Below are 15,637 nucleotides of genomic sequence, written 5' to 3'. Positions count from 1 at the left end.
GTTTGAAGGCATCGCCTGTCTGCTGGTGGATGTTAGCGTGGGGACCTGGACCCCCGGGACTGGGACTGCACCTCCAGATGGCCTTCCTGTGGGGGAGCTTGGCTTCCTCACAGAATGGTGGCTGGGCTCTAAGAGCAAGCATCCTTAGAGGACCCGGCAGAAGATAAGTACCTTTTATGACCGAGTCTCAAAAGTTACAGCGTCCCTTCTGCCCGCCAGAGGCCCGTGGACTCCACCAGAGGACACGCAGGCCGGGCCTGTCCATGGAGGGTTGTCCCTGCCACGGACGGAAGAGCCGTGGATGGGATGAACTGGTACAGGTGCTTTTGGAAAATAGAATTCGTACACCTAACAATCTGATTTCAAAGTTTACATAGAAGAGAAAATGCACACCAATGAAGGGATTTATTTTAAAGGAACAGATATCCATACACATTCTAAAAATGTAGTAGTCAGAAGTCCAATCCCGGCACAGATTAGACAATGGTCAATAAAGCTGACGTGTCCAGAATGTTGCACGTGTAGGCTTCTGGCTTAAAATGAAGGAGGTATTTTTCAATTCATGTAAAAGAGACAAACAAACATGAAGTGATGGTAGGCCAATGTGCTACATACTTAGACTGCAAGGCCCCCAGTCCTTATAGCTCCTGCCATACACAAAAATCACCTGAAGTTACACGGATCAAATTATAGCGCAAATTACAAAACCATTAAAAGAAAATACAGGAGAAAATCAGTTATCTTCGGACAGACAAGGCCTTTCTAAAACAAGATATGCTACTCAGAAACCATTTTCTAAATGACGTATTTCATTCCATAACAATTATACTGGTTACAAATACCCGTGCACCAAACAATACACCGACCTCCTTTACAAATCAGCAGCTGCAGAAGGTGCGAGAGAAGAGAAACACTTCGGTGGGGAAGACTTTCACATAGCGCCGTCAGGTAAAGACAGGCCAAGCGGACAAAACATTAAAATGTAAATGATCTAAACAACACAATCAGCAAGATATTTCTATGAACACATATTTAACATAAATACCTGAAAACAGAGAAAATGCATTCTCAAACAAGCATGGACCATCCACAAAGACTGATCATTTATTAGGTCACAGAGAAAAAATAAGTTTCATAAAGCAAACAATGCAATAAAATTAGAAATTTAAAAAAAAACTTTAAACTTTCTTTTTGGAAATTAAAAAGCTTTCTGTTAAACTACTAGCTGAAAGAGGCAACACAAACAGAAAATAGAGAATACGCCCAAAGTAATTATAGAACACTGGAGTGTATTTAAGTCCTTATCTATACAGACCCATAGCAATAAAAACTTAAGAGTAAAAATAAATGCATTCCCAACTTGAAAAAACTAGAACAAAGTAACACATAACGAAAGAAAGAAACTAAGAAAAGCGGAGGAAGACAGTAATGGAGATGCAGACAAACAGCACAGCGGACTGACAGAGAAACCCCGGGGCTCTGGGAGGAAGAACCGGCCGCTGCCGCCGTCGTGGGGGAAGAGCAGGGGAAAGCGCGCACACACACACGGAATAAGGGGCCATGCTGGAACCAGCTGTGGACACAGCATATTTTAGAAGTCAAAAAAGACCACAGACCTCAATAGAAGTAAATTTTAAAGCTTAACTAAAATATAATTTCTAAGAAAAATATAGTTTATCAAAATGGACAAATGGCTAAAACAGACTGATGTCCACGGAAGAGGTTCAGGAAGTGGTCAAGGACCCACCCCACAAAGGGCACCGGGCCCGGAGGGGTTCACGGGACAAAGTCACCACACCTCAGAGACCACCGAGTCCCGGTGTTATATACATTGTTCCAGAAGCAGAAGGGAAAAAACTTCAAAATTCTTTTGGTGAATCAAGTGTAACACAGGTCCCTCAACCTGAGAAACAGAACACAAAAAAAGCGGAGACCAATCACTCGTGGACACAGATGCAAAAACCCTAAACAAAGCGAACGAACACCCAACCCGCATTAAGAAAATAATACCTGACCAAGGGGGATTTCTACCAGGAACGCGAGTGTGGGGCAATAACAAGAAACCCATGAATGTAATTCAACGTATTAATAGATCTAAGTGGAAAAAATCATATGACTATCTCCACTGTGTCTAAAAAAGCCTTTAACAGAATTCAACAATGTATTTCTAATTTTAAAAAGCCCTGAAAAAGCAGGAATGGATGGAACTGCTTTGACACGCTCCTACAAACTCCCCTCTGCCCCTGCAGCCCACACCGTACTGAACAGGCATCCACGGCAGGCACTCCCGCTGAGGCCGGAAACAAGGCTCGGTGCCCGTCTCCACGGCCACTTAGCAACGTCTTGGAGCCGAGAAAACACGCGAGGCACAGAACTGCACACGGAGAGGTCAGACCACCTCTGTCTGCAGACGACATGACAGGGTACCTGGAAAGCCCTACTGGGGCCTAGAGAATCAGCGATAACACCAATTCAAACAACAGAGGAATCCAGCAAGGTGAACATGAGAAAATCAAGATCCTTCAGATGCAGCAAAAACAGCCAGCCAGACTACAGCATGGAGAGAAAACCCCGCGTGAAAACACACGGGCAAGAGCGCCTGGGCGAACGCTAACAGGACGCAGGCCGAGGGGGGCTGGCCCACGCGGACCGGAGTGAGCGTCCCTGTCTGTCCAGGGCAGTGCAAACTGCAAACCACTGCCGGACTCCTCTTGGGAGCCCGCGTCCAGCTGCAGCCCAGGTGCAGCAGCTGTGAGGCTGTGCCGTGCTCCTGGCAGGACTGGGCCCGCAGCAGATGTGTCGGCGGGGTCGGGAGCGGGGCCAGGCTGGACTCCGCGGCACCGTATCCGCTCTGGTCTCTGGAGATGCGATACCCTGCACTAGCTCTGTCCACAGAGAGCGCAGGAAGCAGGGGCGCTCTGCGGCGGCAAAGGACACCGTGCTCCGGGAAGACGTGTCTGGTTCCGGGACCAGGGCAGCAAGCTACAGGAACCCAGAACACCTTTACTGTCCCAGAAAGTTAGAAAATGCTCAAGGGGACACACGGGCCAGTCTGAAGTGACCCTCACTGGCCACATCCGAGAAATCTGGACATCAAATAAGAAAGACTAACTGATGGCAAAGCACTGAATTACACAAAAGCCCATGCGGGCTCTTCCCTAGAATAGGGCATGGGCTGGCCGCCTCGGGGGAGCGGCGCTGGCAGCCCCGGGTGAAGACTGCTCAGGAAGGGCCCCCCGGGGGCGGGTCCCGGTGCTCACACCGACCGGATGAGAAGGGTGCTCACACTGTCCTGCAGTGGCTCCCAGAGGTGGCCTGCTCGTAGCAAGGGGAAACCAGACAACCCCCGACCACGAATCGAACCTGACTTTACCACTGAGGGACCGGGGAGGGAAGAGGTGCCAGGCCTGGGGCAGCCATCGCCAGGCCTGCTCACGAGGCTGGCCCTGGGCCAGCGCCGGGGAACGGGGACTTCGGGGGGCTCTCAGCACGTGTGAAGGGAGTGCCGCACTGGCCCACACCGTCTGCGCAGACCTGGTGGCCGTGCTGACACCTGCTCTCCCTCTGGGGGTCTGGAGTTTGGGGCACGTGCTGGGCAGAGCTGCCAGGTGACCAGCCCCGGTAAGAGCCCCGGGGGCTGGGTCTATGATGAATCCCCCTGGTGGACAACGTCTCACACGTGTCACTGAGCAAAAGCAAAAGATGCGTGGGGTCAAGTCCAAGGAAACCGCATGAGCTTTGAGTTCCTTCTCATCAAAATTACAAAAACTGCCTCTGCCTCCTCAGATTCAGGTTAAAATGCCCTGCGATGATTTATGTATTTTGTATATTGCTAAATGTTTGTTTTAGCAGAGTCAAAAAAAGACAGGAAGAAATGACCCACATAAAGTTTCTTCCCGGATTCAGGAACACACAACGGCCAAGTACAAGGAAAGGCCGCCGGCAGCGGCGCTCACTCTCCCGACGGGCAGTTGGGGGGGGCTCCGAGACAGGCACAGGTCAGGAGGGAGGACATGGCGCCCTGGCCTCAGAAAGTCTACGAACCGGCAAGGTCCACAGGAAGACAGGGCGGTGAAGGAGGACACAGCCATGAGGGAGGACACGGCCGTGAGGGAGGACACAGCCATGAGGGCGAACACGGGAGACTGAGGAAACGAGGCCGAGAGCAAACAGTAGAAACACCCAGTGGTCACTGGGGCACAGGATGGCTCACAGGGCCCGAGCACGGGAAGTAAGACTGCACTGGCCGATGACCCCAAGGGCAATGCACCGGACCGGAGTGGACAGATGCAACGAAGCCACGCTCGAGGCCGAGGATGGGACAAGAGGACGCCAGGGTGAAGGGCACGCCAGCGAGAACACATGAAAATCATGGCTGTCACAGAAACACCCAGACCCGCGAGGGCTGAACCAGACTCCCAGACAGGTCCCCACGGCGGACACTTACGCAGCACTCCGTCCAGTAGATGTGCAGGAAGGGGAAGGTGAGCAGGGCCTTGTTCCCTTCTTTGGGCAGCAGCTCCTCCTTGAACTGCACGAAGTTGGACTCCAGGTGGATCATCTTGGGAGCCCGGCCGTAGGACCTGCAAACAATTTTGACAGCCAATGAGAAAGGCAACCGACGGACGTGCAGCAGAAAGAAAAAATGCAACAAGAATATAATCACTTCCACGAGTTCAGAAGTACATATAGACTACTAATCCTGTATGCGTCTTCCCAAAAATCCTGTAAGTTATTTTAAACACGGGTCACAGCTGCACATCAAAGCTGCCGATCCGTAACACCTGTCAGCTACTCAGTGACGCTCGCCTGCAGAGGAGCATGCTGTCTAACCGGGCTGTTCGCAACAACGCAGGCTCTGGGGAAAACGGACCTTACTTGGAGTTTAACTTCATCTTTATGTCACTGGAAAAGAAGAAAAGTCTCCCAGATGTCAAATGTGCAATTTGAAACTACAAAAGCTTTACACTGCACCAGGAGTTCTGTCTCCTGTGTCGCCCAGAAGAGAGAATCATCTGGTGAAAGAGAACAGGTTCTGTCTGCAGGACACAAGGAAAGACGTGGTGGCCGCCCTCCGCCCTTTCCCACTCCGAGAGGCAAGAACACGGACACCCCACCAGACACCCCACCAGCTACAAACATCTAACCTGAGGCTATCAGAGGACATGGGTGCTATCTAGCTACACTTCTGAAAATAAATTATGTCACCTGTGTCTTTTTCTGAGACTTATTTCCACCTCTAGAGAGAGGCTGTGTCTCCAATCTCAGCAGCATCCGCGTTTAACAAGCCAACACCAGCCATGCTGAAAGTGACCAGGCTCACCCATGAACTCGTCTATATCCTATTTGCAAGCTATTTTCTTTCTGTGCTGTGTGAGATTAATCAAATTTTCTTTTCCCCTCTTAACCATCTATCCCTACTGTGCTGTTGTTTACATTTTTATTTTAATATACATAAATGTACATTTTTCTTTCAAAAATTAATATAAACATGTAGCCCTGGCTAGTGTGGCTCAGCGGGTTGAGCGCCAGCCTGTGAACCAAAGGGTCATCGGTTCGATTCCCAGTCAGGTCAGGGCACGTGCCTGGGTCACAGACCAGGTCCCTACTGGGGGGCACACGATAGGCAACCACACATCGATGTCTCTCTCCTTCTGTTTCTCCCTCCCTTCCTCTGTCTCTAAAAATAAAATCCTGAAGGAAAAAAACGTATCCTCCTTGAATGAGACAAGAAAGACAGTATACCTTCTCTCTGCTTTCTTCCACACGTCTGGAATTTTAGATTTTTTCATTTTTAAAAGGGTCGATACCTTAACTTCAGCAAAATATTTTGACGTGTTTGTTGGCAGCTGCTTCTTTCATGTTGTGAATCCTGAGTTCGTGCTTCGCCTCGCTGAGATGCCTCTCAGCGCCCCCTCCCCGGGGCCCACGGAGGAAGCACCGGTGCGGCTCTCCCTCGGGCACCAGCGCTGGGCTCAGAGGTGTTTTCCCTCGGTCTCTGGGAAGACGGTCCTAATGTCCTATCTTATGCTGCATTTTGCATGTTGAGAGAGATGCAAATTCGGTTTCCCTTTTCTCTGTTCCCTTGGCACGGCTTTCGTTTGCTTTCTTGCTGCTTGGCTTTCTGCGGGCTCCTGAGATCCCTGATGGCTTCTGGGGAAACCCTGGAGTCAGTGCTTCAAAGACTGCCTGTCCTCCATCCTCTGTTCTCTCCCCTGAAACACCTACTGGAAGGGCACTGAAACCCCTGGACCGACCCTCCTCGTCCCGGCTTTCCTTCCACACTTTCCATCTCAGCGCCGGCAATCAGACCCGGCATTTCTAAGCTTGATCTCTCGACTCACTCACTTGCCCTTCCACTGTGCAGCTGTGCAGTGAATCTAGCAAAGTTTGTGCTCCAAGCTTTTCTCTCTCCAAGATCTACTCAGTTAATGTTGAATTTTTATCAAAGCAATAAAACATGTCAGACACTCTAACATGTCAGATATTATAAGTTAGCTTTCCTCACACACACACAAGCACAGGTGCCTACCCCGTCCTCTCTGCCTCACCTACGTGTTAGTCTCCTGGAGCTCCCATTAAAACCGCACCGCAAACCTGGAGGTTTAAAACAACATTGATCTTCTCACAGCTGAGGAGGCAAGGAATTCGAAATCAAGGTGCTGGGGGGGCTGGTGCCCTCTGGGAGCTCTGAGGGAAAACCCGCTCCTTGCCTCCCTCCTGCCTTCCGTCCAGCCTTGGCCTGCAGATGCATCACTCCAACCTCTGCCTCCATCTCCACGTGTCTTTCCCTGTTCTGTGTCTTCTAACGACATCTGTCATTGGCCTGAAGGCCCAACCAAGTCCAGGATGAGCTCACTGTGAGATCCTTAACTTGACTGTATCTGCAAAAACTCCTATTCCAAGTAGGGTCCGCCTCCACTGGTCCCACCACCTCACCTTCTGGGGGCCACAAGTCCACCCGCCGCCTCGCCCCAGGCACTCTACTTTCAGAGCCGATCTGCCACCCCGGGTGACGGGAGCTGCAGACCCAGCTGTCCGTCTGCTCCCCTCCCCCTCCCTCCCCATTCCCAGCAGCTCTGTCACAGTGCTGCCCACATTATTAAAAGCAGAAGCACTATCCACTAATAGGCCAAGTGACACCTGTTCTTACAGTAGCTTTAGAACCTAACTTTTCTTCTTCTTGGCACTTTCACTTTCTTAGCTCCCAGTGTCACCATTCTGAAACCTTCCAAAGCTCTCCGACGGAACTGACGACTCTCTGAGCACACCCACACAGTCAGACATCAGGTTGCCTACCAGTTCCTTTCCCTGGTGACATCCCTGGAGCCCACAGCCCCGCTGCCCCAATCAGGAGCACATCCAGGTCCCAGACTGGGTGCAGCGCCTCCTCCCAATGTTTTCTGAGACAGGGCGTGTGGCGGGTCCTGCCCCTGGGGTCTCAGCTGCGCCCTGCTCAGACTCAGGCCTGCAGGTTCCAGATGGCCCTTCTCCCGCCTGCCACACACAGTGCCTCGTGCCCAGGGTCCAGCGCTTCTCGGTCCACGGAGAGACAGCCCCGCCCCCCAGGGTCTGGCAGGGGCGGACCACTGCCACTGCTTCAGCGGACACACGACGGGGGCCCTGCATCTCCCTCTGCCACCTCCCTTTCCAGCCTGGTCTTGCCCTCACCTACTGAGGTCCTGGGTGGGCCCTGTCACCTGTCGGGGACATCCTGCTCTTCAGGGAGCCACTGCAGCAGACACACGGGGCTCAGCTGTCTCTCCCAACTCCTCCATCTCTCTTCCTTCCACCAAGAAGGTGTCCAGGCCCCGCTGCTGCCATCATCCCCACCCCCTCCTCTGTCCTTGTGCACTTACGCTTTTCCAGTCCTTTTGCTCCGTTACTGAAGTTTCGGGGAGGCGAAGGCGAGTACACACATCAAATCTATGTAGTCCCTCCGCTTCGCTCCCCCCCCCCCCGTAACTCCCTTTATTGCTGCTCGGATACACTTTTTCCTTTTATCTTTCTATTATAAATGTTTACACAGTATATTCTTATGTGAAATCCTCTTCTGATTACTCTATTTCTTCAGACAGTAAATTCCTCCCCTTGCTGAATGAGCTGTTTTCTCTCATTCACAGCACTGGGCCTCCTCAGAGGTCGAGCCGTTTTTTCGAAATTCTCCCACCTTTCGCACACTGTTTATACTGAGTGTTTGTTAGTCATTAAACACATTCCTGCAGCACAACAGTCGGGCACAGAAATTAGACCCGACTCAGCGGAGGCCCTGGGTGAGTCATCCCCAGAAGCCTCTCGAATTCCTCTCAGCCTGGGTACAAAGGGACAATGTAGCAAGAATCAGAACAGTGTGAACACGAACAACAACAGAAAATTATGTATCCACCCTGTTACAATCAGATTACTCGTATTAACAAGTAAATAGCCACTTTCTAAAAATAATACCTTACCAGAAATCAGTTTTCCAACAAGATAATTCAGAGTCAACCATCCCCTTTGAACACGTCACTCATGAGCAACCACACACAGCGGAGGGAGCAGGGCGGGGCGGGGCGGGGCAGCCGGGCGGCCCCTCTGCACACTTTCTCCCCGTAAGGAAGAGCCTGGGGAGGGGTAGGGGGGAGGGGGCAGGGCTGCTCAGGAGAGCGCAGATAAAGCCCATCTTCTGCTTAATGTGCAGCCTGAGTGAGTGCGTGCCTCCTTTCCCAAAGGCCTGTGCCTTTGAGACGTTTTGATGGCCCTTAAAGGGTCAGAAATCATTCCTGTAAAAGTGGGCCTGTAACTCAGAAGAATCGTCTGCTTTCTGCCACCCGATGTCTCGCTAGGAAAATCAGCACACTCCTCGAGGAAGAAGGCCCAGGGCTGTGATGCCGCCCGGTTCCTCCACGGCTCACTTCAGGACTCAGGCTTCAAGGCTGACTCCCTCCTGCGCTCACAGGGATGTCTAGAAAGTGAAGAGGGAGATGCGGCCCGAAAACACACACGCCGTACCTTCTCCATTCCATCGGCTCTCTCGGCAGCTGCTGGGACAGCGTCGGGTAAATGGAGGTGAATAAATTCTGATCTCCGGCACCTACAACAGGAATGAAGAGAAATCCAGTTAGGACATTTTTAGGTAAATGTAGGCAGAATGGGCTCTAAAATTTATTAAACTGACAATTTTAGACTATTTCACATTTAGTAAAATGACATCACAAAACGAGACTGTCTCATATCTTTAAATAATCGATCTCTAGGAAACCCAGCACCTGACATTAATGGTCTGACTTAACCCTCACGACACCTCCATGAAGTGGGTCTGATTTCCCCCCGAGAGGGAGGAGGGTCAGAAAAGTTGCCCAAAGCCACGGAGCTCGGGGGAGAGGAGCCCCGCCACTTCCACCCAGTTCCACCCGAGCCTGCTCTGCAGCCACCGCCTTCTTCGGCTTCAAGGCAACAGCCAGAACATTCCAGGCAGAGAAGGAGACCCAGAGAGGCGCACATGAACTTCTTCATCAAAATAAACTCCACAGGCATCAGAATGACACCAGGATCGAACACGTCCAGGACACGTTCCCCGCGCACACACCATGGGAAACTCTGGCGCTCAGTCTCTCTCGGTCCCCGCGCTGTCCCCAGCAGGCGAGGGCACACTGCAGCCGGCCTCACGGGGAAGGGACGGGAGGTCTGAGAGCCGAGGCGTTCAGAGCACCCGGCCACACTGGCAGACGCGGTCAGCCCCCCACCCCCACACCCCGTGTGTCTGACGTCATGCTGCACACACACTCGGCTGTTCGCTCAGCCCCTCCACAGCAGCCGTACTGAACGGAGAAGCCCACCGAGCACTCATAAAATATAGTGTGACACACTGTTATGGGTAAGCCAGAAGAGGACCTCTTTACTGTAGGTTACTCAAATTCTTACACTCAGAGGATTCTCCAACATTGAGCAAAACCATTTTCCAAATTGCTTTTTTGTTGACCTTAAAGAAATCATGGGGAATTGATGGGGGCCATTAATACATTTGCTTGTTTTGCTGTCATGAACCTCCAAGACAAAAACAAAAACAACCCTTCCTAAACCACCGAACAACGCCAAGTCACTGCCGAGAGGGAGGAACGGCGCTCTGGGCAGCTGCGCCGCGAGCACCCAAGGACGAGGGCGGGGGGGGGGGGGGGGGGGTGCAGTGACAGCAGCAGCCTGACCTCCTGGATCCCGTCTCAGCTTCACCCCCACCAGCTGAACAGCCTGCGGAGACCCTTCACCCACCCCCCACCTCCCCACCCCCCGCCCCCCCAGCCCTCAAGGGACCCTCTGTGAAATGGAGGAGGAAGACACCACTTCCCCCCCCCCCCCCCCCGGGGCTGAGGTGGGACTACATGAGTCAACCCCAATAAATAACCTTGAACAAGGCCTGATACCCAATAAATACTCGTAAGGGTTACTATTACTCCAGTTTTTGTAAAAATAAAGACAATTTTTGTTTTAATCATGTTCCTTTATTTGGTGGTCATCCTAGGAATCATTAAAGTAAAAAAATCAGCCCTGGCTGGCATAGCTCAGTGGATTGAATGCAGGTGGCGAACCAAAGTGTTGCAGGTTTGATTCCCAGTGAGGGCACATGCCTGGGTTGCAGGCCATGACCCCCAGCAACCGCACATTGATGTTTCTCTCTCTCTCTCTCTCTTTCTCCCTCCCTTCCCTCTCTAAAAATAAATAAATAAAATCTTTAAAAAAAAAAAGAAAGAAAATCTTCAGTTAGATCTCTTGTCTTTGCCAATTTCTGTTGTTTCTTTTAAAGGTTCCAAGATTAAGGTTCAAAAACCACTGTTCTTTCTTATGCAGAAGTTAGGGCGACTGCATGGAAGCTTTCTCCTCTCTCACTCGGTCTGCTGTGGAGTCTCACGCGAACGCCTAGTTAACGTGAGTGCACAGAGCACACACGTGAAGTGCCTCCTGGTCCCGCCCTCCCCCCTGAAAGCTTCCCCCCACAGGAAACTCTACCATACAATAAAACTTGTACAAATGGGCACAATACAGTAACAACTTTTCTTACATTCTGTTGTGGAATAAAAATGTAATTTGTGTCCACATTTTAATTTTTAAATATTACAGGCTAATGAGCACATCTGTCAAGGGCAAAGATGTCCTCTGACAGTAACTGGGGACTTCACGTGTGACTATTTGATCCCAGTGATTGTTATGAACTGTGTCCGCCCACCGCCAAACTCATACACTGAAACTATCTGAGATGAGGTCTTGAAAGGGGAGATTAAGTTAAATGAGACCCATCTGACTGGGTCTTTACAAGAAGAGAAAACGTGGCACACAGAGACCCAGGGGTGCAAACCGGCCACGTGCGGATGCAGCCAGTGAGCGGCCACCTACAAGCCACAGAGAGAGGCTGCAGACACCTACCCTGCTGACGCCCTGAGCGTGGACTTCCAGCCACCAGAAAACTGTGAGAAAATGAGTTTCTGTTGTTCAAGCCACCCCGTGGGGAGCGTTTTGTTATGACAGCCCTGGCAGACTGACACAGTGCCCTAATTTAAATGTGAAGGTCAAATCCTTCTAACACATCAGAGCCCTACATTGAACAAAAATGAAGAAAAGCCACCATGATTTCCTCTGAATATGCAGCTACTGTTAATTACAATACTCTTAACTCTATATTATCATGAAAATCAGAGAGGCCTCGGAAGACGAGCTACAGAGAACCGGAGCTTGAAACAGCAAGGCAGGGACGGGCTTAGGCGGAAAACCCCAAAAGAATGAGATCTCAGCTTGTGTGATGGGTAGTTAAAGTAACAGTGTGTACGCTGCAGCTTCCCGAAACAGCCCAACCACTGAGTAGAAAGAAGGTCATGACAGCCTAGAGGTCTGAGCTGTAAGTGCAACAACTTCCAGGCTGAGTTTTTGCTTTAATCCCATGGGCAAGAGAGAAAAACCAAGGATTCGGTTATTAGAAAACAGCTACTAAAAGCAAATACGAGGCTTAAGATTGAGGTGCCCATGTTCGGAGAACGCTGTTCAGAAACTTGCCGTGCTCACTCTTCTGACCCCAGAGGCCTATTAAAAGAGTCAATTCAGACTCCTTAACAACTAAGCTTCTTTTTTTTTTTTTTTTGGTGAGGGGGGAGACATCAAAATAATTAACAAGTAATTCAAAGCACAGTCCCATGAACACAAATGTGTGTGTGTGTCTCCACACACGCTGCCAGTCCTCCCCACTCACCGGGGGACAGACACGTGGGGAGATCTGGGCACTCAGTGACCCCTGCACCGAGGGCGGTTCCGGGGCGGGCACACACCAGCACGGCTGTCCTCTGCCCCTTGTCGTCTCAGTGCCGGGCGGCACCCCGGCAGGGAGGTGACGGGGGAGCAGGTGCAGGGGACACTCCACTGTGAAGGGGAATGCCAGGGGACAGTCACCTTGCTCTGAAGTGACCAACATAAGCTCTCGGTCTCCGTGCTGCCCCGACCAGCTGGGCACCTGTCCCCGGCTGAGGGGGAGCCCGCAAGCTGGGGAAGCCCCGTTCAGACACTCCCCAAGGAACGCAGGCACGGCCCCGGGCCTCTCACTATATGGGCTATTTTCTTATCACTTATGCCCGTTGTAACTGGATTTTCTGTTACGTTTAGTCAGATGGCTGATACGGACCTGCACTATTTCCTGCACTATTTCTGCACGCGCTGAGATTTTCACCAGCAAATATTCCTTATCAATCATGTAATTAAAATTTTTTCATGTCACGAGCAGATAAGAATTAATCAAACATGGGGAGAAGAATTCAAAAAGATTATTTCAGTGACTTAAGCATAAATGTATTTCAACAAACTCTATTTAATATTTTCTTAAAATCTTTAAAACAGAAGCACTTGGGGTCTAAATTACAGAGTAAATAATTAGTATCTTAGATCAGCATTAAAAAGACACTAACTAACACGAGTCCAATTTACACAACGTAAGTCACTACAGATACAGATGCAGCATTTAGATATTAGATCACCAACAAGGAGACAATGAGAAAAACAGCCATTTTTAAAGCAACTCTCCTCTTCAAAGAAGCCCATTATAACTAAAAATAGAATCCTGCAGGCCAGTCTTTTTAGACCCAAGACGCTACCCCTAAAATGAGAGTCTCACCCAAGCCTAGGAACAGGCCCAGACAGACCCGACAGTGACGCTGCCGCGAACCGGCCGCGTGGTCGGCCCAGGCACAAGCTGTCGTCACGGCCGCAGGTCATTAGTTTTACCTTCAGTCAGTGTCAAGGGCAATGGAACTGCTCACTGACAATCATCTTATGCACAGAACCTTGACTTTGGGTCCGCCAGAACTGCGAAGTCACAAAGCATTTCACATTAAAGCATTTCAAAATTCAAATTTGGAATTCCTACCAGTCCGCTGCCACCAGAACAGAACCAGCACTAAGTGCACACGGAATGAGCGAGGACTCTAGGAGTCCTGCCTTGGTGACAGGGCCTCAGACAGGACACACAGCCGGTGCTTCACCCTGGATCCACGTCCAAACCGAGCCGCCCCGAGCGGCGCTCTTTGGGGATGAGATTACGGTGTTCGCACTCCGCTTTCCAGGAACACAGGCTGTCTAAAATAAAGGTACACATTCTCTTTAAACTAAGACAAAATGTTTGCATCTATGATCAAAAGCTATAGATTTATTTTGTTAATATTCCTATGCTCATGCAATAATTCAAAAATATTCTAGGACTCAATTATGACATAAGGTTGAATTTGGCACTAAACCATCTATATGGAAAAGTAGCATAAATGACCAAATGTGGGTTGAATGCTCGACAGAGAGCTGTAAGTTATACCCCACAGGACCACAAGGTTAAACTGAAAAGGCACCTCTCGCTCGGGAAGGACACGGGGTTTTCAGGCTGGTCCAGTCATTACTCCCTACGGTTTCTCCCCCAGGCATGCCAAGGGCATTCACTCACAACTCTCCTCCGGTGCCGGAACCTGTAAGTAGGTTACATTCCCGACAAGGACGCAAGACAGGTGCAGGTGGGTGACGGTTGCTGCTAACCAGCGGGCCTTAAACAAACAGATTACTCTGGGTTATCCAGATCGGCCCCGGTCCTCACAAGGGTCCCAGAAAGGGGAAGAGGGAGGCAGGAAAACCAGGCCCAAGACTGAACCGGTCACACTGCCCACTGTGAACACGGGGGGAGGGAGCGAGCATGGAGGAAAGTGGGGGCCAATAGAGGCTGGGAAAGGCCAGGGAACAGGTACTTTCCTCCAGAACCTCCATGGAACACCAGCCCAGCCGACACCTAGATCTCAGCCCAAGAAGACGACTTTTCTTAGAGGTACTAAATCTATGTAATTTGTTCAGCAGCCACAGGAAACTAATACAACTGTAAAAAGTATGTGAAAGACTTAAAGGGGAAAAAAAACCCAAAAGCATTTAATTGGCAAAAAAAAAAAAAAAAAAATCCCACGGGGAAACTCAGTTTGAAGGCCTGCCTCCTGCCCACCACTGCGCTTCTGCAGGTTTCCCACACATACAGGGCGGAGTCACATTGGCCAGACTGAAACAAACCGGCCCCTACACTGTGTAATACGTTTGCCCTGGTGACAGAGGAGGGCGGACTAAGCTACAGGGGGTCTGGCGCCAGGAGAGAGCCAGCGAACAGAAGTCAGGAGGGGCCATCTGTTTCTGGCCCACACACACAGCATGGCGGCCGGCACACCCTCAGCCCCTTGCACTCGGCCACCCTGCACCCTGACCCCAGCCCGGGGAGAGAGTGCCACTCCAGAGAAGGACACCCAGGCCCCGAGAACTTCCCCAACTGGCCCGAGCTCAAGCCGCCACCAGGAGCATCAAGGCTGGGACTCACTCAGCCAGGCAGCCTGGCCCTTGACCCAATGTTCTCTACGGCTCTGTGCTGCTCTGTTTCTCCGTTTTCTTGCAGCTCCACACAAAAACAGGCCTGGCGCGAGATGAAGGAGTAGCCTGGGGAGGGGTAAGCGCCCCACATCCAAGCACTTCCCACGGGGACTCGGGAGACCACACAGCAGCCCAGTGGCTGCCTGCGCGGGGCCGAGATGACCCACTTCATGGCCCTCGCAGGGGAGAGATTCTGTAACTCGACTTCTGAACAAAAGAGTCTAAGACATACAATCTTTCCAATATCTGCTTTATGGAAAATTTTACAGAAACAGCCATTCCTTCAGCTAACATGCTGCTAACAAAAGAGGGCAAGGATTCATGATTCAGCAGTTCACTCCCACTTGAAAACGTGTCAGGAGACCACTGCCTTTAACCCTAGGAACGCACGTGCCTGCCCACGCACCAAACGTGAATTTCTCAACAGCCTTTGGCAGAAGAGACTTTCAAACGGACGATAAAAATGTCCAAGGTCACAAGCTGGGAAGTCATTTTTAGCCTGTTCAATAATGTGTAAAGCCAATTTGCTAAAATTTATGTATAATGTAAATGCAGTAATAAAAATTAATTAATGCCTCCCATCGGCAGCTCTCTCCTGGGGAAAGCCATTACCCACCGCACACTCCCGGACTCCGGAACCCTCCCCAGCTCCCTCCCCGAGTGCCTGCGCACAAGAGGCTCGTGCGCTGGGTTTCCACGCACCGGGAACTGCACAAAAGGCTCGCACGCTGAGTGGGAACAA

At 50.9% G+C, this 15,637-nt stretch overlaps 1 protein-coding gene across 2 annotated transcripts in view; it reads right to left on the bottom strand.

Annotated features, from left to right (window-relative positions):
• TRAPPC10 (trafficking protein particle complex 10) overlaps positions 1-15,637 on the bottom strand; it is an 85,110-nt gene that overhangs the window by 55,665 nt on the left and 13,808 nt on the right. Inside the window, exons 2-3 of one of the 2 annotated variants that reach the window (XM_028505001.2) lie at positions 8,992-9,073; positions 4,448-4,583 (exon numbers count right to left, since the gene is read on the bottom strand). In XM_028505001.2, the coding sequence (XP_028360802.1) occupies positions 4,448-4,583; positions 8,992-9,073 (218 nt within the window). Of the gene's footprint in view, positions 1-4,447; positions 4,584-8,991; positions 9,074-15,637 lie in introns of those variants that run through there. The other variant, XM_036017486.1, reaches the window with a different exon arrangement.

This window comes from Phyllostomus discolor, chromosome 2, assembly GCF_004126475.2.
Source record: "Phyllostomus discolor isolate MPI-MPIP mPhyDis1 chromosome 2, mPhyDis1.pri.v3, whole genome shotgun sequence".
In the NCBI taxonomy this organism is placed as follows: Eukaryota; Metazoa; Chordata; class Mammalia; order Chiroptera; family Phyllostomidae; genus Phyllostomus; species Phyllostomus discolor.
Note: the sequence above shows the minus strand (reverse complement) of the source record. Positions and strands in the feature narration are given on the sequence as shown.